The sequence below is a fragment of the Coffea eugenioides genome, unplaced genomic scaffold (assembly GCF_003713205.1).
Source record: "Coffea eugenioides isolate CCC68of unplaced genomic scaffold, Ceug_1.0 ScVebR1_2594;HRSCAF=3649, whole genome shotgun sequence".
In the NCBI taxonomy this organism is placed as follows: Eukaryota; Viridiplantae; Streptophyta; class Magnoliopsida; order Gentianales; family Rubiaceae; genus Coffea; species Coffea eugenioides.
This window is the reverse complement of record NW_020863094.1, coordinates 31292-55681: the sequence shown is the minus strand read 5'-3', so window position 1 is coordinate 55681 and position 24390 is coordinate 31292. Positions and strand designations below refer to the sequence as shown.

The following is a 24390-nucleotide window of genomic DNA, read 5'->3' as shown; positions in this document are numbered from 1 at the left end:
TATAAGGGACGTAAAAAAATTATTTTGTAAAATGTAAAGGACGTTTTGAACAATTTTTTTTTTAAAAAAAAAATCCAGAAACCGATAGGGCTTCAATTGACTTCTAGTAATAAAAACGAGAAAAAAGAAAAGATAAGGCAATATGAACTCGTCCATTAAATTTCGCCGGGTTGAGAGAGAGAGAGAGAGAGAGAGAGTAATTCAGATAGATTTCCACTTTGGCTTTTCATATTATCACACTGACCAGTCACTTGACTCTATTAATGAACCTGTTGAAAGGTCTTGGGAAACAGGTAATATTCCAGAGCAATTTCATATCCAAAGCCAATATCTTAAGCTCTGAGAAAGAGAAGGGAACCTGATGTAGATCTTCACAAAGATCACAGCTGATGTTAGATGCTTAATTGCAGATTTGAGTCATACACATTATTTTTATTTTAACTAATCCTTCTCAAAAAGCCACTGCACTTTTATTTGACAGATTCTGCAAGGTGCGAAGGAGCTGTGGAATATACACAAACTGTTTCAGATAGCTATTGTTTCATAATTTTCTTTGGCTGAACAAGCTCTCTATTGACCAAGATCCAAATGTTATACTCATAAAACTAATTAATCGGTGCTTTGACGGTGAGATTCATTTGCATGTTAGCAAGAAGTCAAGCACTAAACTTGTAGTAATTTACAACTTAATGCTATGTATAGTGCTCGAATGAAGAGAAAAAGAAATAAAGTTTTCTTCTTCTGAGATTACAAATGCAAGTCAGCACTAGTCAACTTATAGGAGAGAGACCAGCAGAATATGCGTTCTAAAGACAACTTCACTACTTTAACTAGAAGTAATCTCCAACTCAGAGATTGGAGTAGAATGGGACTAAGCTAATTTGTGCAGGCAACTGTGTTTTCAGCATTCTTAACTACCCATGGGTGCTCCAAAATCTCCTTAAGGGACAGCCTTTTTGTTGAGTCCTTTACCAGAAGCTGAACAAATGCAAGGTAACAGAATTATAACAGAAAATGATGTTTCACTCCCTCAAATCTGATCATCTTTATGAGGTACAGAAAGAGATTATACAGCAAACTTACCCGACTGATGAGATTTTTGGCTTCTGCAGACACAGTAGGAGTGGAAGGGAAGCTGAGGTCGACCTTCATTATCCTGTAGAGGTTAATTCAATTTCATTATCTGTAGATGACAAATTTGATTATAGGAATACGTGACTAACTGTGTTCTCCTTCACCTTCTGAATGTATCCCTCTGGCTCTCTGCCTCAAATGGAGGAACGCCATACAAAAGCTCATAGCACAGGACACCCAATGTCCAGTTGTCAACAGCATAGTCATGAGCTTGGTTGTCCACCATTTCTGGTGCTAAATAGTCCAAAGTTCCACACATGGTCATTCTTTTGCTTTCTGACTTTAATTGTACGGACCATCCAAAATCTGCAATCTTCAAGTGGCCCTGCAAATGTATACGCTTTTCAAATCAATAATTCATCATACGGTTGTATTGAAACATTTGACAGTTCAAAATCTTCATCCACATCTAAAGAAAATCTCAAAGCTGCTTCTCTCCTGATACTAAAATACTTAAATGCACAAAGCATTCCTCGTGGGCATATGCCACTACTTTCCATGATAATATCTCCCAGTCATTTTTCCACTCTGGGGTGATGATTTCGTGCAGTGGATAGCTGGAATATCCCTTATCCCAATCTGTAAGGTTTGAAATTAATTTTTATTACTGACCCCAGTAAAATGCCAAAGTATGAATCAAGCTCACTATATTTACAACAGGTGTACATGGATAGACGAGTTTCCGATGAAAGTGTTCAAAGTTTCAAATCTATGTCAGTTCACAATTGCCCAAATGTCAAATTTTTCCAAGGGTTCAAAGTAAAGACAAATGATGCATAAGCTGATAAGGCTGAGATTTTCGATTTCAGGGGCATTACCTCATGATCAAGAAGCAAGTTTTCTGGTTTGATGTCCCTGTGAATCACATGCTTCTCATGGCAATATGCCAATGCTCGCGTGAGACTTGCAATGTACTAATTCACATTGAACAAAAAGAAAATGATCAAACATCAAGAGTGAGAGCCCACTACAGGAATATAGTCATCAAAGATTTTGGGAAAGTAGAATTTATTTCAAAAGCGCTCAGAATACCAACCCGGGGGCCTAAAACAAGGCCACAATGAGAATCCAGCTAAACAAAATACAAAACAGAATATCAAGCAAAATAAGGAAACGCAAAAATGAACAACACAAACGACAACGTATACTGTTAAACAGAACTGGCATAAAGCAGAGCTAGAAGATTTCTGTGAACTAATGCAGAGTGAATATAGCCTCATCAAAGCCTAATCTACTACTATCTCAACTCAGCTATAACTGTAGGCTATAGTATCTTCTAAATTTCCACTTGTTTCCCCGCCATACTTCCGTTTGTAAATCTACCTCCTATCCTGTTGATTCCAGATATAGTAACCTTTGGTAACATGTCCACATCCCAGATACTGAATTTCCTATTCGGTTTTTACATCCTGATTAAACCACACATTTTACACCTTACACCAATGAAATGATGCAAATATACCAACAAAAATTAGAGGAGCAAAAAAATGTGCTAGCATTAAGTAAAGCAGTCGAAATCAAATATAGCCCAGTGATCCCACCCCAACTCTTGTAACCCGCCAAAAAAAAATAAAAAAGAAATAAAGGGTTATGTAAAATCCAGAAAGGTTAGAACATACATAGGCGGCTTGTGGTTCGGAGAAGTGGCCGGACTTGCGGAGCTGGCGGTAAAGCTCGCCGCCGTGGGCGTACTCCAAAATCAAGACAACGCGGAGGTCGTCGTGGAACCAGCCGTGAAGCCTAAGAATATTGGGGTGGTGAAGACTAGACTGAATCTCCATCTCTCTCCTCAATTGCCTGTGCAGCCCATGTTTCCCTATTTGCTCCTTGAATATCACCTTCAACGCCACTATATACTTGCTCTACCCCCACACCAACAATTCAAAAATAAATAAATTAAACAATTTTATATCTATAAAATTCACTTGACTTAATTCTGCAGAAATGACTTCAATTTTCTCTACCTGGACTTCGCGGGCTAGGTAGACGCGGCCGAATTTGCCACGGCCGATGGGTTTTCCGATTTCGAAATCGTTGAGGGACCAATTCCGTTTTGAGGTGGTGGGTGTGGTGGTGGAAATGGGTGGTGGTTGGGGTTTTCTAGGGGGCTTCTGAGATTGGATTTGAGTTTGAGATGATGATGACGTCATTTACCGGAGCGGTTAAGGATGATCCGATGGAAGTTGTGATGAATTCACCGCCCGCCTGCCTGAAGAAAATTTGAGCTTTCAAAAATCTAGTTGGGAGGTTCTCGCTTCTCACTTCCCAGTGTAGAATTAACGGTCTTGTTTTCAAATGCACAGGGACAAAATATACCCGTCAGGTCGGATGATACGTTTTAAGAGAGATCTGGACCCTTCAATTCGAAGTAATACTCATCACAACAGTTTATTGGTTCCCCCCTCAAAGCTCAATGAAGTAAACACGTTACTAGTACAGTACTTTTATTTTTTTCCTCGAAACATTAATAGCCAGTTTGGGAGTTTAGAATAGAAAAGAAAAGAAGAGAAAGGGTAAGTTAGAAAAGAAAAGAATTGTGTTTGGATTGCATTTTCTAGGATTTTTTGTAAAAAAATTACTGTAGCGATTTGATGTATGTGAGGAAAAAAGGTAATAGGGAAATGTGATCACGGAAAACTACGCAATTTTCCGGCAAAAAATGGCTGTCCAAACAAGGCCCAGGAAAGGATTTGAGTTTCTATCTAAGTTGTTCGGGAGTTTTAAAAAGGAAAAGAAGGTAAGTGATTTTCTTTTGTTTGGAAGTTGAAAACAGATGAAAAGAAAAGATGCTCAAATAGGTTATTTTACAAAATTGCCCTTTTTGTAAATAAATGTGAATCAAGTAAGTTGAGAGACTCATCGGGAATTAAAAATTTTTGTATCTTGATTTTGAGGGCAATATTGTCATATCAAAAAATTCACTTAAAGCACCGTCCCTTCCTTCCTTTTCCGCCCAACTTTGGGTGGAAAGTTTTTCAATACACAGAGAGAAGTGAAGTCTTTCCAAATCCTTTCTTTTCCTTTTCTTTTTGGCTCTCAAACGATGGAAAAAAATTTGTAATCCTTTCAAAACCTTTTTTTTTCTATCCATTTCCTTCCTCCCAAACTAGCTATAAGAGATTTGTATTGATTATACAACAGTTTATATTGGTGAGCAAATGTTCGATCAAAACTATATAAGGGTGTTTAGTGACATATAGAATTTATATCTAAAACATAATTACTAATTTTATGGCTAATCACGTTACTAGTAAGTACTTCTTTTTTCCTTTTTTTTTTTTGAAACATTAAGAGATTTGTATTGATTGTACAACAGTTTATATTGGTGAGCAAATGGTCAATCAAAACTATATAAAGGTGTTTAATGACACGTAGAATTTATGTCTAAAGCATAATTACTAATTGAATAAATCTTATATACATTGACAGTGCATACACTATCACCGTTGGATCCACGACACCTATGCAAAAATTTGAATTTCAAATTCAAATTTTATATAGTTATCTTTCATCCAATATTGATAGTGTATACACTGTCAGTATAGGAAATATTAATCCTTACTAATTTTATGGCTAATTATATTTCTATCTTCTCTAACTAAACAAAAAGACAGACATTTGAAACCACACTTTCAAACTTTTGATGTTTTCCACCACTCGTAGCCAACCTACTGTCCTATGCTCTTTGGGATGATACTAGTTCCAAAAATTCCTTGTTTCTGGATTTGAATGTTAATTTTCCTCCACTGCTGCTTTGCTGCCTTACACATGGCCAGTTTGGCAGCAACCGTATCATCTACACTCTTGCATCCAGAGGTCCTTTCTTTCAATGCCTAGCAATCTGTTATTGAATTGGAATTTTCCATTGTTGTAACCCCCTTCCCCATGGAGAGAGAGAGAGAAAAAGGGGGGGGGGGGGTATCTTTGCTCGCCTTGAGTTGCAATCCTTAATACTATGGTTCCTTCTGCGTCCTTTTCCTACAGGTGCCATTCCTGAGGTAATGCTGTTTCAGTTGTGCTCAATCTATTTCTTTGTCATTGCTTCCTCTTGTTCCAGCCATTCTCTTTGAGCTTTTCGGATGATTCTTAATGGCTGGTGGGAGTGCTGATCACCAAACTCCCTCCTATTTTTATTCTTCCATATTTGCCACAAGATATTTGCTGTTAGACCAATGCGATCTTTCCTGCCTGTCTGCTCCTTGCTTCAGTACTTCCTCATCTAGGGACTTACTTCGTCCGTCTCTTATTCTTGATTTTGGTAATAATTTTTTTTTATTTTTGGGATTTTTTTGGACCATTAAATTTATAGAAAATTCAATTAGTGTTCATGTTATCAACCATGTCCAAAAAATAGAATTGAAAAAACAACAGGATAAGCTATTGTGACGAACTAAAATACATGTGAAGTACAAGAAAGTCAATACATGGTAACCCTTTGAATACAGTTGGACCACCACAGCGTTCTAAGTTTGTCAACAAAGATTTGCAAAGTCTCTCTTTTGAAAATTACAAAAATACGAAAATATTAAAAGCATCTTCTGTTACTGGAGAATGGAAACCATAGAGCCAGTCAAATACAAGTCAAGTCCATAAATTTGCATCTTGAACTATACTGCTGAGGACTGTGAGCTCAAAGCCATATGAAGCACTAGAATTAAATGCCGCAGAATAGGTAAAGATGCATGTTTTCTGCAGTAACTATTGTACGTGTTATTCAGATCCATTGTGCTTAGCACATGCACAAGACAGTATTGAGAGATTCTGGACGTATATATGTACATGCATGCTTTACTTTGAGAATTTTAAGGCTTAAATTACAATTCCATATACACATAAATGACAATGAATTTGGGTTTCAGGTAAGCTATAAATAACTGCACGTCCGACTAATGAGACCACGCGACCTTTATATCTCAAAGCAGCTTTGCTACACTGCACTTTCCTTCAAGTCTTGTTGCAACTTTCTCAAGCTAATTGACTTAGAACAGCTGTGTAAGCAGGACGACAGATCAGTTAGCACCAAACTCCCGGTTCCACTGTTCAAGTTCTTCCCACTTGCTCTTTTGCAGGCTAGGTCTGATTGCAGTCATTGCCTTCTGAAAATCTCCATATCTCAAACACCTTACCTGCACATTGAAACGCACACCTTAATGGAATCTTTCCTCCCGGGTACATAATACATAGCATAAAAATCTGGCAACGGACTAAATGATGCAGATGGAGTCCAAAATAAAAAAAAAGGGCACTTTCCAGAGAAGGATGAAGAAGCATTAAGGAGAAAGAAAATTTTAAGATGCTATACAAAAAGAACAGCAACAGAGAATGAAACTTTTTTCAAGGATTAAATGGTCACATCTCCTTGACACAGAAATTGCATTAGCAGAAAAAGATGCACAAAACTAAAAGGAAGTTGGACAAGCCATGAAATTAAATACCACCTCAGGGGTTTGGAACATGAAACAGAGGCATGAAACTAAAGATCTGAAAATAATACATTTTAAACTCACTCACTTGATTTGCCTGGACATTTAGGATATTTGCACCAAGCTCTCTAATGGGCATCATTGCAGCTTCCTCGCACAAGGCTTGTAGATCGCTTCCAGAGTATCCTGTGCAAGTGAGTTTTATATAAAATACTACTTACCAAGAATAATTAATCTTTTATGTCCTCAGCATAATCTGGCTTGAGCAGACTAATTTATTTGCTCATCTGAAATTTCAGGTTCTCAATTCCCAACCCCAGATTCAGGCCTCCTCGTCAGATTTTCATCAATTTGCGTCTGTTTCAAAAACTAAGCTGGAACCCCACCCTCAAGTCCCAGGTAAAAGTTAAGACAACAAAGCAGTAATGTTACCTTCTGTCTCTTTCACGAGCCTCTCCAGCTCTCCATCTGATGCAATGAGACAAAAAGAAAGATGAGATTAAGAAGCGAGAACATGCCATATAACTAACAATTTAATATCTTCACTTTTCTACTGCATGGACTTTTTCCTCATCCAAAAAATCCAATCATGTTGACTAGAATGGTAATATATCATTTGAGTTGTAAATATAAAACGCCTTTAATGAAATTGTTTGGGAGAAAATGGATTTAGCTTTTGCTTATTGATTTACTTTTACAGATTATAATAACAAAAGGCTTCAGTGCCACTAAGCTTAATTTATACTTCTGAAAGTATACTCCTGAAACCTTAAAAAAAAGATGCCGCATTCATTCGAGAAATTTACTCACCAGGCAAAGAAAATGCTTGGCCCTTGAGTTTGTGCTTCAGAAGTTGCTTTCTGACATTTGCATCTGGCAGTGGGATGTATATTCTCTTCACCTGATTAGGGATTTCATTGTTGCAACACAGCAAAGGATAAAAATCAGTTAACATGTCTCATGTAAAAGATAGCAAGTCAGTTTTGTTTCTTTCCATTTTTCAAAGTAATCTTCTGAAGAAGTGATCCAAGAAAGGTCTTCCATAATAAATTTCAAAATATCCCAATTGGGAAACAAAAATGCAGGTTCTGGTTTCCATTTAAAAGCATGCCACAATTACCAATTTTTTTAAAGTCAGGAATAAGAATTACTATACTTGGAGATGCACACATAATATGTTCTCTCATTCGTTATTCAATTATTTTTTGCAATTTGCAGTCTTATTTTCCCTAATGCTTAGCAGTAGAAAATTGATGCAGCAGCTACTAACCAGTCTCCTTAGGACTGCATCATCCAGCTCTTGTGGTTTGTTGGTAGCTCCTGCCAAAACATAAACACAAGTATCAATGTGTTTATTTTTATACAAATAGATGGCCATTTGCCCAAGGAATTCAACAGATCAATATATCAAACTTTACAATCAACACAAAACTTACCAATTACAATAACAAGATCATCAGAATTTGATGTAACTCCATCAAATTGTATTAGAAACTCAGATTTCAATCTTCTGCTTGCTTCATTTTCATTTGACATCCTCACAGACATAATACTATCGATCTGATAACCATGTAATACGCTAGTAAGTTTCCTGCTGTGAAAATAGAAATTTTAAAAACAACGCTTGGTCAATACTTTTGGACAAGTCTCAGTGTGCCCTTTTTTTTTGCATTATTGTGTGCGTGTATGTCAGAGAGAGAGGGGACAATCACATGAAAGCATGATGAAAAAAGGGGTGGGTAAGAACTAAATATCATTTGTTAAATGCTGATGACAAGCAAAGGACTGTATGTGGTAATTGCACTAGCCTAGGAAATTTCATAGTTCACTAGTCCTTGCTCATCCTTGTCACCCTTTATATCTGAATAACATGCAAAGTAAAACTTCTTACAATGAACTCATAACAATCACCACACAATTTAAATCAAAACAGAAATAATGAAGAGTTAAAAATAAAAAGGTGCAGTTCGGTGAATGAGCAACTTTACTGTGACTAGCATTTTCCCTCTGTAGTGTAACTACAGTTCTATTTTTACTTGTTTTCACTCTATTTTTCAGTTAATTTTCTTTCAGTTTCCTTCTTTCCCCAGCAAGTTCTTCTGGAGACAAAGGTTGCCACAGTGCAATGCAAGCAATAGCATGTGTAACATAAGAGAACAAAACACATTTACAGCTGCAACATTTTGATTTAGTAAAATACCTCATCCATAAAAATTACAGATGGCTGCTTAGAAATAGCAACAGCAAAAAGCGTGCGGACAAGTTTTTCGCCCTCTCCAACCTGCAATTGACATAGATGACCTCTGGTTTCTCTCTTTTTTTTTTTAAAAAAAAAAGACAGAAAAACCCAGTCCACAGAGCAAATCACTAGGAAAAGACACACACCCACTTTGAGGTCAGTGTAGATGCAGAAACATTAAAAAAAGTTGCCTGTGACTCTGAAGCAACTGCTTTAGCAAGCATGGTCTTTCCAGTACCAGGTGGACCAAAAAGAAGCAAACCTGCAAAACAAAAGTAAAATTACATTCAAATAAAAAAAAAATTGGCGCTACAAGGGATATAAACCAACATAAACTACATTTTTGTCATACCTCTAGCTGGCTTTCGTAGGCCAGTGAAGAGGTCCTTTCTTTTAGTTGGAAGAATAACCATTTCTAACAGGGCTTGTTTGGCCTTTTCAAGGCCGGCTGCAAGCAAAGTTTCATTAAACACAAGCTGAAAGAACATATCTACAAAAGACAATATGTTTCAAAGCTTCTACCAATGTCTTCCCACTTCACAGAAGGGCTTCTGTCTACAATCACAGAGTTGATCATTTCAACCAATTTTGCATCATAACTGCTATCAGCTTCCTGGGAAGGTTTTGCACTTGATGCACCATTCTTCTGATTCCTCATGACAGATCCATTGCTATTCTTACTAGAAAGCTTCTGTGATGTAGGTTTTCTGGAATAAGAAGTCGCTTGAGCATCTACACCACTTTGCAACTGAGGTGCACTACTCTAGACAGAAGATTTAAAGATGTATTACGGAAACTGACCAGCAAAAATAAAAAAAATTACACTTGTCACTATTACTCAAGGTGGAACAATGCTAGAAATGGACATTCTCACTTACTACAGAATTCTGACATGATTTTTCCAGGGATCCACAGAGACAACAGTTAACAACTTAAGACTAAGTAGCCCATGCCATTAATTAATCAAATATTTTCATCCGACTCAGCAGTGACATCATGCATAAATTGACATCTTATGGGGAGGTCAGAAATAAATGGTCGGATCATGTAACCTTCTAACAGCTTAGTACGTGCATAAAAGCATGTTCACATGTACCATGCCAACACTTCTACAGCGAAGAACAAAGTTCCACTGCTTCTTGTCCGTCAAGGGATGGTTTCTTTAAAGTGAATCTCAACAAGCTTGCGGTACTCATAATAAGTGTAGTTATTAAGATATCTGCAGGGCAATATTCTTTAAAATTATAACAACCAAGTCATACTGCAGAGATTTGCTACAAGGAGGCAATGCACCAAACAGAAAATAAAGCAGACTGTAAGTTTTTGTTAGTTAATATGAAATAACACATTTATAAAAACATATCCCTGCTTCACTAAATCTTCTTTTCAGCTTCCTATCATCTTACGACTAAGAAAAATTGAGTGAAAAGCCAAAATTGCAAGCTGTGAGACACAAAAAAAAAAAACGCAATTTCATAATCATAACAAGGGCTACATGGATCTTTCTATGTGCATAAACATTACAAGTAAAACAATAAAAGAAATCTATCACACCCTAAACTTACACATGATAAGAAGCAATTCATACCTTCACTGTCGATACGCCACCTAAATCAGGAAGAAAAAGGATAGACATCAATAAAAGTACACACGAGAAGTGTCCTAAGATTGATGAAATGCATAAATATGTTCAAATTAACGATAAATTTAACCACCTGCTCTTCGGCTTAAAGTTTGTAGTCTCTCAGAAACTTGCCCCTGCCATTGTGATATCTTCTGACGATAGGATTTCACCTTCTCTTGTTCGCTGTTGGTAAATAATTGAAGTGACAACAAAGAAAGCAACTCATTACATTACTCCACTTATTTGACACAAAGCAGACAAGGAAAAGCAGTAAATAGGAAAACCAGCTCCCCAAATTCTTAGCAATTGTCTGCTTTTGCCTTCTTTTGAAAAGTAAGCAAACCAAATATTAAGCTCAAACTTAATCTCGAAAAAAGAGCACAAAAAAGGTACAAAATAAATAATAGAATCAATTAAGCTCCAAGTGACATTAGTGATAACCAAGGTAGATCAACAGTCCACCTGAGCACCAGATGTCCCAGTTTAATCTCAAACATTACCCTAGGTAGACTCTACCTAATACATGACCCAATTCAATAATCCAACTCTATCAACTGCCAATGGTAATATCCTGATTTAAAATTGACCAAAAGTTCAACTAGTTATGCGTCCTGATGTTAAGTGCTAGAGTGACCCCCCCCCACAACACAAAAAAATAAAAAACAAAAAAAGAAGAAGCAGCAGCCCCTATTCCTCCTCTCTTAGACATCAACTAGAAACCACGAATCATAGATAGCCATTTTGATGATCAACAAAAGCAAACTAACTACTCTTTGAATCCTCAAAACCAAATTTCTAAAGCTGCAAACTCTAGCGCCCTATTAGAATACCTAAAGGCCGTATTCATATATCTTATTTTAGTTTCTCTAATTCAAATTGCTGTAAGTTGCTATGAACACGCACATATTTAATTATAGGAGCACTGAAACTAGTCAAAAACCAGTCTAATAACTAAAGCACACACCACGCTCAGCTGCACAGAGACATATCACGAATTGTCTAACACACTACACGACCATTACACACATAAAAGCTGTAGGTTGAACAAAAGTACAAGCATATCTAATAACAAGGTTAACAGCGTTGAAATTTTGAAAAACCTAGACATGATACCGAAACAATTCAATACAGATTACGGATTACAAAGCTAACCCATTAAAATTGGGGCAAAATTAGGATACCTAGAAGTGACATAAGAAGGAACAGAAATAGAAATTGCTTCAGCGAGAATTCTCTGAGCGGTTTGATAACTGGAGATCGCATCTTCAACCAATCCCCACTCTTCAGCCCGAACGGCCTTGGCAATCTCCTCTTTAGCCAAGTCAAAGTAGCCTTTGAGCTTATACGCTGCCCGCTCGTTCCCAGTGGCAACGCCGCCGGAGACTCCGTCCATCCCTGAAGGGCGTCGATCGCTGGATAGATATGACGACGAGGATGATGACGAAGAATAATCGGAACTGAATATCGAGCCTAAGGTTTCGATTAAGCCCTTGAAAACACTCATCCCAGTAATACTAATAATAATAATAATATTTAAAGCTCGTTCCCAATTAAATTTGACAAGCGAAGTAAATAAGTCAGCATTAAATACCATCGTATGAAACAAAAAAAAAAAAAGAAGCAGAGAATCCAAGGCTAGAAAGCTACCGTAGTGGGGAAAGAAAAGGGCTGCCATTGTGGACTTTTTTCCAGTTTATTAACTAAAGGCCCCTATAAGAAGTAGTGGCCCAAATACGCCAACATTCATGTGCTGGCCTACCAATGGGCTTTGAGCCAGCCCAAAGTAAACCAGAGTGCTGCCTGTCTGACTACAGGCCGAAAATTCCTAATGTTCCAATAATTCCATCTTCTTTTTCTTGTCTTATTGCTCAGTTTTTATCTCAGTTTGATGTTTGCAATCTTTTCGTCTCTTGTGTGAGTCCGGTTCGGAGTAGAAATTCATCTTAAATGAAGAAGGATATCCTATTCCTGTCCAATATACCACGATTCTCATAGATAGATGTCAGGTTTAATTTGGATTTGTTTGATGGAAGATTCTATTGTCATGTGTGTTTGTGAAATTCTTCTAAAACAGATGGATAAACAAGCCCATCAAGATTGCAAACATACATGCATAAGAGCGATTTCTGTATTTTACGCTCTTTCAAATTATTAGAATTTTCAAAAACTAGAAAAATATGTTTAAAATTATATTTACAAACTCATTTGAGATGCTTTCAAAGGCCAAAAGAATCTCTTCTTATACTAAAAAGTATTTTTGAATTTCTAAATTTTATACTTCTTGTATTGATTGATGATATGAAACTATTAAAATGTTTTCAATCTTGTTAACATCCTATAATTTTTAACCATAAAACCATATCAACCAAGTTTTAGAAGTTTAAGGGATTAACAATATTTGTTATGAAAATAAGAAAAGGTAAATTGAAAAGGACAATATTGGAATGAAAATTCATACTCTATTCAAAAATGAGTTTTTTAATAATACGTTTTGCAATGGGTTTACAATGTGGGCTAAGTTTAGAAATCTACTCTAAACTTTATCTTAATATCACCTAGCATTTTGAAATTTCAGAAATCTCATATAGTTCCCCTTAAATGACAATGATGTGGAAGCATGTTTAAGGAATTGTTATACGAACGATTTCTGATAATAACTAAGGAAAAGATGATATGATCTTAACCCAGAACGTCATAAGAACCAAAAGGAACTTGAGAGAAATTGGTAAATATCAAAAGAATTGATAATAAATGATGAATGTCCAAATAACAAGGCCCTACTGTGCCTATATTTATAATACAAGAGTCCTAAAGCAAACCGGAAAAGGAATAATGCAAATCCTAAATCCTAGTTGAATTGGGAAACAAAATAATATTAGAAAAGGAAACAAACAATTATAAATATTGCCAAAAGTCAACCATCTATGGGTTTTTTGGCACGCTGTTTCTTGTCTCAAAAGGATTGCTCAATTTGTTCCACATCAATTCCTCCCACTTGAGAAGAATTCGACCTCGAGTGATCTTGCAAATCAAGATACATAGGAACATTGGAAGATGGGTGAAACAAAGACAAATTTGCCACATTGAAAGTTTTGGAAATACCCCAAAAACTAGGCAAATCCACTACATAGGCATTTGGATTTATCTTTTGCAAAATCTTGTAAGGCCCATACTTCTTCGGTTGCAATTTATGGTACTTGCCAATCAAAAACCTCTCTTTATGCAAGAAAACTATTGCCTCATCACCAACCTCAAATTCCAAAGCATGGCGATGCTTGTCCGCTGCTGCTTTAAACTTTGCATTAGTTTTTTCCAATTTCGCCTTTACCTTTTCTTGAATAGCCTTTGTGTTTTTTGCCATTTTTTTTCACTATTGCACTATAACTTGGAACATTTGGTAATTTTACCAAGTTCACTGCATGAGAGATTAGACGTACACAATGAAGAAAGGTGATTTACTAGTAGAACTATGAACTAAGCTATTGAAGGCAAACTCCGCTTGAAGTAGTGCATCATCCCAACATTTTGGATGTTCATCACAAATACATCACACCACAAATACATCACACCAAATTTCCTAAGGCACAATTGACAACATCCGTTTGGCCATCCGTTTGAGAATGAGCGGTACTACTAAAATTCAAGGAAGTGTCAAACATCATCCACAAAGTCAACCAAAAATGGCTCAAGAACTTGGTATCACGATCAAAAGTAATAGACTTGGACACCCTGTGTAAATGCACCACTTCACAAAAGAACAGTCAGGCAACATGAGAAGCATCTGAAGTCTTTTGACATGGAGTGAAGTGCACCATTTTCGAAATCGATCCACTACTACAAAAACTGAGTTCACCCCTCAGTGCGTATATGACAATCCAAGGACAAAATCCATGGATAAATCTTCCCAAATACCCTTAGGTACTGGCAAAGATGTATACAATCCAGTATTTTGAGATTGATCTTTCGCAACCTGACAAGTATAGCACTTACGTACAAATTCATGCATATCTCGCATCAGTTAGGGCCAATAATAATGGGACTCAAGACTTGAGGTAGTCTTGCTCACTCCCAAATGACCACTTACACGTCCCCTATGCAAGTAACGAATCAACATTTCACGTAAAGAAATACGAGGGATGCAGAGACGATTATCTTTAAAAAGAAAACCATCATAAATATGGAAGTCATTTTGCACTGCTTTTGACTTACACGTGGTCCAAGTCTCCTTAAAATCATCATCTTCCGCATAAAGATCCTTAAGCACTTCAGACCCTATGACTTCTTGACTCATAGTCACTAGCAGAGTCGCTCACCTACTTAAAACATTAACTACCTTATTTTGCTGTCCAACCTTATGCTTCAAGATGAAAGGGATTTGTTGTAGGTGCACGATCCAACGAACGTGCATCTTACTAATTTGCTTTTGATTATTGATATACTTTAAAGATTAATGATCCGTGTAAAGTACGAATTGATTTGGGATCAAATAATGCTCCCAATGCCTCAACGTATGCATAACAGTATAAAAATCTTGCTCGTACGTAGACCACTTTTGACGAGCATCACTTAGCTTCTCGCTAGAAAAAGCCACGAACCTACCTTCTTGTGGTAATACCACTTCAATGTTGACACCGCAAGCATCACACTTCACAACAAATAACTTGTCAAAGTTTGGAAGTGCTAAGCACGACGTAGAAGTCAAATTTTCTTTGATCTTCTTGAAACTCTTCTTTTGCTCCGGACCCCACAGGTACTTCTCCTTCTTTATGCAATCGGTCAATGGGGCTACTATAGAGCTGAAATTTCAGATAAAACATTGATAAAAAGTAGTTAGGCCATGAAAACTCTTGACATCTAAGACATTACGGGGTCTAGGCCATTCTCGGAGAGCTTGCACCTTTCCTTCGTTTACCCAAATGCTATCTTTGCTAACAATAAAGTCTAAGAAAATTAGACTTGTAGACATGAAGTCGCACTTCTTCAAATTGATGTATAATTTATTTTCCTGCAAAACTCGAAGCACTTGATGCAGATGCTCAAGGTGCTCCTCTTTATTAGTACTATAAATCAATATATCATCAAAATAAACAATAACCAATTTACCAATAAATGATTTTAAGATCTCATTCATCAAGCGCATGAAGGTGCTTGGTGCATTAGATAGTCCAAAAGACATAACCAATTACTCATATAATCCTTCCTTGGTCTTGAACGCTGTCTTCCACTCATCTCCAGGTCGGATACAAATTTGATGATATCCACTCCTTAAATCAATTTTTGAGTAGACACATGCTCCTAACAAACAATCGATCATGTCTTCCAATTTAGAGATTGAAAAACTATAACAAACTGTTATTTTATTGATAGCCCGACTATCAATGCACATTCGCCACGAACCATCCTTCTAGGGCGTCAAGATAGCGGACACATCACATGGATTCGTACTCACCCAAATGGACTCTTTTGCTAGCAATTTATCTACAATTTCTTGTAAATATTTACTTTCCATGGGATTCATTCGGTAATGTGGTAAATTCGGCAAACTTGCTCCAGGAATTAGATCAATAGTATGCTGCTGAATCTCTCTCATGAGAGGTAAATCAGGCCGAAGCTCTTCAGGCATGATATCTTGAAACTCATCTAATACTACATGAATTGCCAAAAGAATTTCTGATTTGGATTCAACTATACAAAATTTCTTCACCACCAAGGCATATGCCTGTGACGACTTCTTAACATTTGTAAGTAATTTTGAACCCGTGACAGTAAAAACTCATCTACTACTGTTACATTTATCTATAGATTTAGGATTCTCACTTTGAGGAATTAAAATGACTATTTTGCGATTCTTCATAAATCTATAGACATTATCTTTGTACATAAATACAGTATCAATATCATACTATCAAGGACACCCTACAATATGTGACAGACATTCATATCAACTATATTACACATAACTTCATCAGAATACTTGTCAATAGTAAAAATGACTCTACAATGTTCGGTCGCTTTAATTGGTTCTACATTTTTAATCCAACCAATTGTATAAGGTTCATGATGTTTTTCACTGGCAACTTTAATTGTTCAACCAATTTTTAAGAGATGATATTTTTCATACTACTACTATCAATAATTAAATCGAGAATGTGATTAGAAATTCGACACCTAGTTCAAAAGAGTTTATGACTTTAGGATTCCTCTCGTTTTGGCGACAAGAGCAGTCGACATATCACCAATATAGGGGAGTCATACTCTTTCTCCACTGTAATATCATTACCAGATTCTGCTCCATATACGTAGTCCTTCACGTCTTCATTATTGACAACATGCTCCACTAGATTTACTTGCCTATGGTTAGGACAATTATTGGAGGTATATCCCGACTTCTCACATCTATTACACTTATCTCCCGTATATTTTGCATACGGATTAAGGGTCTTTGTGTTGGTAGGTTGGGGTTGTTTCATAAGTTGCTTCTTCAGTAACTCATGCTCATCTCTTATTGGTTTCTTTTCATTTCGATATCTAGGCTTGCTAGTATCTTGGTCTTCCCTTAGATTTTTCCTGGTGCTAGTTCGATTTGAATCAAAATTTCTACACAATCCTTCACCACGAATGCTTTCTTTTCAAGCCAAACTCATCTCAACCTTGAGAGCCAATTTATATGCATTGAAAAGTGTAGAGATTGGTTGAATACACATCTCATCCCGCACACTATAATTGAGTTGATCTAAAAATCTTGAAACCAATTGGATCTCGATCTCCATTACATTAGTCCGAGCCAATAAATGTAAGAACTCAACATGAACATTTTGTTTACCATGAAGACAGTGTTGAAATTGCAAGAACAAAAATTGCTCATAATCTAGTAGTAAGAAACGGACAGTCAAGAGACATTTCATTTTTAGTCAGGGTCTCACGAGCTACTTTCCTTGCCTACATCTTTGGTGTTGTAGTTGCTCCCACCATGCTGACGCTCCACCCTTAACTTGTAAGCTACCAACTTAACCTTGCGGTCTTTCGGGATATTCATTTAATCAAAAAATCTATCAATCTCTACAAGCCAGTCCAGGAAGTTTTTTATACCCAAAATTTCATTAATAGACGAAACATCAACCTTTAATTTGAATTCATCCTGTTCTTGCTGTCGACTCTGAGGACCCCTTTGATTAGGGTTATCCCTACCAAAAGCAAGAACTACTTCATCGTCAGATAAATATTTCTCCTCAAGATCCCAAGTTCTACGAGGATTTGAATTAGTTTGATCTTGTTGTAGGGGTTGTTAGCCAACATTGACAAAAGCCAAGTTAAAAGCAACTCTCCCATCTTGTTCATCTTATCGGGTTTGCCCTTCAAGATGTATACGGTCCATATTTTGAATAATCAGATCAATAGATGCCTACAAACGGTCACAACGAGTCAACAAGTCGTTCTGACCTTGTTCCAAGCTGCCTAAATGCTCATTGACTTGATCCACAGTTTTTCTCATAGCATGGACCTCGATCTTTGTGGCAAATGATTCGTCTCTGGATTTTTTCCAGCCATTGGACTTATTTCGGAACAAGAGAAACCTGTTTTGATACCAACTGATGGGGAAGCGTGTTTAAGAAATTGTTATACGAACGATTCCCGATAACAACTAAGGAAAAGATGCTATGATCTTAACCCGAAAAGTCACGAGAGCCAAAAGGAACTTGAGACAAATTGGTAAATATCAAGAAAAATTGATAATAATTGATGAATGTTTGAATAATAAGGCCCTACTCTACCTATATTTATAATACAAGAGTCCTAAAACAAATCGAAAACGAAATAACATGAAAATCCTAAATTCTAGGTGAATTAGGAAACAAAATAATATTAGAAAAAGAAATGAACAATTATAGATATTGCCAAAAGTCAACCATCTATGGGTTTCTTGGCACGCTATTCCTTGTCCTAAAAGGATTGCTTAATTTGTTCCACATCAGACAATTTATATAAGTCACCCCTTATGTGTAAAAGTAACATTAAAAAATTAATTGGAGGAAAGACATTATATTATCTTTTCGCTTTTTTCTTTGTATAATTTGATTTATAAATTTAAAATATGAAAGAAAGACAAATAAGGTGGAATATTAAACTTACTATACAAAAGACGCAACTACAATAAGTACTCCTTTCTTCCCAATATCTTCGATGCACTTCGAAAAATGTGTTTTTTTTTTCAACATTCACTTGATTTTGTTTGGTTTTCTTATGTGGGGCGTTAGATGCTTCGGTAATCTGTAGATAACCATATAACGTGTACATGGTTTTGACGCTCTAGAATCATCATTGCTCTGTGTACAGGATGCTCTTCTATTTTTACAATTTTGGCAAAGGTGACATGTATTATTCGGGACCCCCAATAATTATTAAAACCTCTTCACCCTGTGGGAATAAAAGGCAATGCTTGGAAATATACTAAATTTATTTATCAATTTTTAGTAACATGACATAATTTTGGGCCATATAAAAAAAGTAAAACATGACTTTTTCAATAAGACAAAAAGAGTAATAAATATAGTTATTTTGTGACTAGATAATATTGTTATGTGCAAGGCTACTTTCTAAAATTACTTTAATATTATAAAAAGGCAAAAACTTCAAAAAATTGGTCGCAACAAGGAGGAAGTTAAGAGCAAAGATTTTACAGCAAGGAGACATAAAATTTTTTTTCGCAAAGAGGTAAATTAGAATGAAATTTTTGAGGTTCAGTTGTAACAAAAACAAACATTAAAAGTAAAGGCTCTGTTTGGATTAATTATTTTTGGGAGTATTTTTCAAAAAGTTTACTGTAGTTGTGTAAATGAAAAACTTTTATTATAAATATTTTTTAGATTATTCATAGAAGTATTTTTAAAATATATTTTGAGATATTTTTATAATTTACAAATTTTTGAGATATTTTTAAAAAAATTTTACACCACTCACCACCATCCCCTCCCTCCTCCTCCTTTCTATTTTCTCCTCCGTCTTCCTCTTTTCTCTCCCTTCTCCCTCTTCCCCTACTTTCTCCCAACCCCAAACCCCTCTCCCACTCTTGGGTGGTACCTATGACTCTAACTGCGATCTTCTTGGTTGCTACTGGAAAGGTCGCAACTGGAAGCCATGAGTTGCGGCTTTAGGCTCGACCTTCTGGTCACAATCAGATTTGATTGCGACTAGGAAGGTTGCGGTTAGTGAAGGGGAGGCAGAATTGGGAGACAGGGAAAGGGAAGGGAGAAGGGAGGAATGATGCGACTAGGAAGGTTGCGGTTAGTGAAGGGGAGGGAGAATTGGGAGACGGGGAAAGGGAAGGGAGAAGGGAGGAAGGAGGAGAGAGAGAGAGAGAGTCGTGGGTGTGGGGGTGGTGGCTGTGGTGATGGAGAGTGATGGGTGATGGTGGTGGTGTTTTTTTTTTTTATATATTTGGAGTTATTTTTGATATATTGTATGGATTCGATGTTTTTGTGTGTGTATTATTGTAATATTGTATATGAAAAACTTGTTTTTAAAATACTTGTTATTTGTTTTTAGATATTTTAGTTTGTAGGTTTTTTTTTTAATCTTTCCCGAACCTTTTCCTACTTAATAAAGTAGAAAAATATTGGGAATTAAAAAAATAGAAAAATATTGGGCATAACTTCATCATTTCAATGCCTCTGATGGGACACCTAGTCACATCATATTAATAGGGAAGATAAGTGAAATTTTTAAAACTTTTCGGGAGTTAGGTGATATTAGAATAAACTTTGGGGGATGTTTCTGAAATTAACCCTTACAATGTTACGAAAAGTTTAAGGGTAGGCAAAAATAGGGGAGGCAAGTTTTTTTTTTTTTTTCAAAGTCTAAGGGTAGCAAGTGAAACTATCAAAAATCCTGGGAGCGGTTTCTACAATTATCTCTAAAAGGGAAAGACCCTCATATGACTACTAGTTTTTTTTTTTTTCAGAGTTTTGGGTGGGACGTCCAAGTCATTCATCCGCAACAATTCTCACGGCCACAAAACAAAGGTTTATTATCATTTTATCTATTTAAACTATATCACTACTATCAATTTGCGCTCTAACGTTATTTTTTTTGTCATTTTACATCATAAGTAATTCAACTCAACATGTTAAGAAATTTTGGATAAAAATATCCTTTAATTCCATAGCATTAAATACATTGTTATTATCACTTTATCCCTTTAAATTATAGTGGTACAATCATTTTAATTTCTAACATTATTTTCTAGGTATTTTACCTCATCGTTAATCTAACTAGTATGGTCAAAATTTTTTAAATATATTTCCCTTTTTAATATATAATTAAAAATAAAAATATTGGCATGGTTATTCTTCCTTTTTTTTTCATTTTAAGAGATTCAAAAACATAAAAAATAAAAGGTTTTCTCAAATTTCTTTTTTTCACACTTATTAATATTAGGAAAAGAAAAAGAGATAGAAAAAAAAGGAGATAAAAAATTAGATTTTTCAAAGAAAGAAGATAAAGAAGAGTATAACATTATTGTATTACTTTAATATTGTCAGGATTAGAATTGAAATTTGTTGGTAAACAGAAAAGGGAAATAATTTTAAAATAATAAAAGTATTTAATTCTTTGTTATTTGTATTTTTTTTTAAAAATTGAGTTCTCTCTCTCTCTCTCTCTTCCCCTCCCCATCTTTCTTTTTTTATCAATATTAATAAAATTGTCAAGAAGAAAGAAATTCATACTTTGACTTTTTCTTGATACCATAACGGATAAGAGTCACTCTAAATTTTTATTATTTTTATTATAAAAAAGGAGGGTACTTTCTTTTAAAGTTTTTTAACTTGCTAAATTGATTTAATAATGGGATAAATTATATAAAAAATAATTTTAGGGAGTAAATTGATAATAATGTTATAGTTTATGGAGGTAAAGCGATAATATGTTAGAGGGGCTAAATATTTTTTTTTATTTTAATTAACAAACTACATTAAGTTTGACTGCTAATTTTGGGAATAAAGCGACTAAAAGATAATATTGAAGGGAAAATTGATAGTGATACTGAATGTTAAAAGAGTAATGTAACAATAATCCCAAAACAAAAATCCTTTTAAAACGTTGAGGATGGGAAGAGCCCTCGAATCCAAATCAGAGTCGGCCAGGGACACGACAGGAAATCTCGATTTGTTCTGTTTCAACCATGTGCACGCCCTATCCTGGTAAGTATCGGACTTTACCTCCTCTTCGAATCCAAATCAGAGTCAGCCTGGGACACGACAGGAAATCTCGATTTGTTCTGTTTCAACGTAAGTATCGGACTTTACCTCCTCTTCGAATCCAAACAGAGTCAGCCTGGGACACGACAGGAAATATCGATTTGTTCTGTTTCAACCATGTGCACGCCCTATCCTGGTAAGTATCCGACTTTACCTCCTCCTTTACTAAGTATATATTATATGAGTTAAATTTAATACAGATCTTTCATCGGCGAAGAGTAAGAATGATGTTAGTGTTGTTGTAGCTTTCGTTCCTAGGGATTTTTTATGATTCTTGTTATTGATCTTCTTCGGGAATAATTCATCGCTTTTGCCCTTTGACATCTGATAGCATCACTTGAGGGACTTTATTTCTTATATCTAGATCTAGCTGAATAAGTTAAAAGCATCAAATTTGGAGGGAGGGAGGGTCTCTGTAGCAAGGTCAAAAAAGAGGCGAGGCCTAATAAAAGACGGATTGGATGGGTTGCATAACTCAAATACCGGTTGACATTCTGATAGACATCGTATCCCGTCTGTCCCTGAAGGAAGCAGCAAAAACGAGGGCTGTTTCACGTCGGTGGAAGAACCTGTTCAAGTTTTATTCCGGTTGTTTGGACTTCGATGCTCTGGACACCATAGCGCTTATTTATATGGGTAAAAAAAGAGATCGTGTTGAATTGCCCAAATATATAGATTGGGTAAACCAAGTGTTGGCTTCCCATCAAGCTCAAATGGTTGAAGAATTTAGGGTGTCTTTTGACTTGGACAATACCTACGCTGGAATTCTTGATTCATGGACTTGCTTTGCAGCAGCCAAGAGAGTTCATAGGCTTGAGTTGGACTTATCACCCTTTCACAGTCGTAAAACGAGTTTAGATGAGATATACTGTTTCCCTACGGACTTGGAATGGAAGGCACTGACTTCCCTTGTGCTAAATTCCGTCAATGTTGTTGAAGAACAGCTCCTGTATCTTTTGTCTGATTGTCCAGTCCTGGAGAAGTTGTCCGTTAGTCGTGCACCATCCTTGTATAATTTGAGGCTTCGATCGCCTAACAATAAATTGAAGCACTTGGGATTAATATCTTGTCTTGGTTTGGAAGCTATCGAGGTTGTTTCAGCCTTGAACCTTTTTTCTTTTGAGTATCAAGGATGCAGGATAAACATGCTCTTCAAAGACGTTCCTCAACTCTCTTCAGTTTCTCTCAAATGGGCACCTAACGTCAGCTGTGATCTTTGTGAAGATCTACTGATTACCAAATTCAGCCAGGTTCCCTTCTCCATCTCACAGCTCAAGACATTGGCTTTGGATCTGAAATTACTGGTTGCTATGGAGTTTTACCTGTTTCCCAAGACCTTTTCGCAGTTTAGCAATCTTCAACAACTGGAATTGCAATTTGTTGCACTATACGAGCAGAGCATCCTTTTTCTCTGTTCATTTATTCACGCATCTCCGAGTTTGCATAAACTGGTGCTCAAGTACACTGTCTGCTGGGAGTCAACGGAGCTGTCAATGAATCGAGAGTTTTGGGACGATATGCTCAAATTTGGGGATACAACACGGCAATGGGTTGAAGGACAGAAGTACAACTGCTTGAAGGAGGTGGAATTTTTGGGTTGGATTGGGTTGAAGAGTGATGTTGAGTTTGTCATGCACTTGATAGAGGCTGCAGGTCCTTCCCTGGAGAGCTTAACTCTGGACACTCGAGATCCGAGTAGGGTTGGGAGATGGAAGGAATTACCGCTGCCTCGCCTTCAACAAATGGCCAAGAAGGTGAAGTATAATCTGCCTGGGCATCCATGTGAAATTGCCACCAAGGAGGCCGCTCGGAATGGTGCCAGAATCGTGGAAACTAAATTATCTCCCCGGACAAAATTGGTGCTCTTGTAAATTCTGATGCGCGCTATAAGTGGTATTATATGAAAATTTTTTGGGAGGTTGCTAGTTATTCGTGTAATTAAATTAGATGGAGCTAGCTGTGCTACACACAGCCCGTGCGCACTTCAAATATATTGATTGATTCTGCAGTTTCTTGGAAATAATTTTCAATGTTAATAATAGTAATTATTTTTATTATGTCATCGTCAGTGTTCAAATGCAAAGCCATGATCTCAAATGAGAAAATGCAAACAATATGTTAGACGTGATGTATTGATCATTCCAGGTTCATTAATGGAGCCTAGTGATTGGTCAGCGTGACAATATGATGAGCCAAATTGGACATCTAAGTAGTTTCTCTGTCTCCGTTAAAGGGTACTTAGTTTCTGCTTCTCCAATTTACATGTAGTTCACAATTTCTTATCCAGCCTTTGATCTTTAAGCAGAGGATTCAGCCCAATACCTTGCCCCCCTCAAATCACTCATATTTTTTTATCTTCTGCGATAGAATTACACTTTCAAGATTCAAGTTATTTTACATATACGTCATTTCCGTAGATGCTATGTGGCTGGGGTTTTCCAGCATAGCTGTTGCTCTGTCAAAATCTTGAGAGAAACCTTTAAGGGAATCTCATTGATGCACATTACTGTCCTTCTGTAGTAACCTAATGCTATTTACTTTTTTTTTCGACAAACGATATTAGCTTTTATAAATATTAACACTTAATACTATAAGAATTACTTACAAAAGGGGCAGCAGCTCTTTCATCTAATCTATTGGCTTCTATCAGCCAACATGGAAAGTCACCTTCCTAATCTATGTCATTAACAAGCTTTGATGCAAAAAGTGCTAGCC

The 24390-nt window shown here is 36.3% G+C and overlaps 3 protein-coding genes across 3 annotated transcripts; 1 reads left to right on the top strand and 2 right to left on the bottom strand.

Moving 5' to 3' along the window:
* Positions 1–613: 613 nt before the first annotated feature.
* On the bottom strand, positions 614–3373 carry LOC113756993 (serine/threonine-protein kinase Aurora-3-like). Its single transcript, XM_027300421.1, has 6 exons — positions 3099–3373; positions 2754–2996; positions 1953–2048; positions 1239–1459; positions 1084–1156; positions 614–978 (listed from the first exon to the last, which is right to left on the bottom strand). The coding sequence occupies exons 1-6, from the start codon at positions 3282–3284 to the stop codon at positions 877–879; spliced, it is 921 nt and encodes a 306-aa protein (XP_027156222.1). The 5' UTR covers positions 3285–3373; the 3' UTR covers positions 614–876.
* Positions 3374–5709: 2336 nt separating this feature from the next.
* On the bottom strand, positions 5710–11957 carry LOC113756991 (spastin-like). The gene is made up of 13 exons (XM_027300419.1): positions 11602–11957; positions 10512–10603; positions 10385–10404; positions 9319–9559; positions 9149–9244; positions 8943–9058; positions 8758–8838; positions 7994–8117; positions 7828–7877; positions 7368–7458; positions 6990–7025; positions 6646–6743; positions 5710–6260 (listed from the first exon to the last, which is right to left on the bottom strand). The coding sequence occupies exons 1-13, from the start codon at positions 11922–11924 to the stop codon at positions 6144–6146; spliced, it is 1485 nt and encodes a 494-aa protein (XP_027156220.1). The 5' UTR covers positions 11925–11957; the 3' UTR covers positions 5710–6143.
* Positions 11958–22136: 10179 nt separating this feature from the next.
* Positions 22137–23546, top strand: LOC113756992 (F-box/LRR-repeat protein At3g58900-like). The gene has a single exon (XM_027300420.1). The coding sequence runs from the start codon at positions 22137–22139 to the stop codon at positions 23544–23546; it is 1410 nt and encodes a 469-aa protein (XP_027156221.1).
* The last annotated feature ends 844 nt before the right edge of the window (positions 23547–24390 follow it).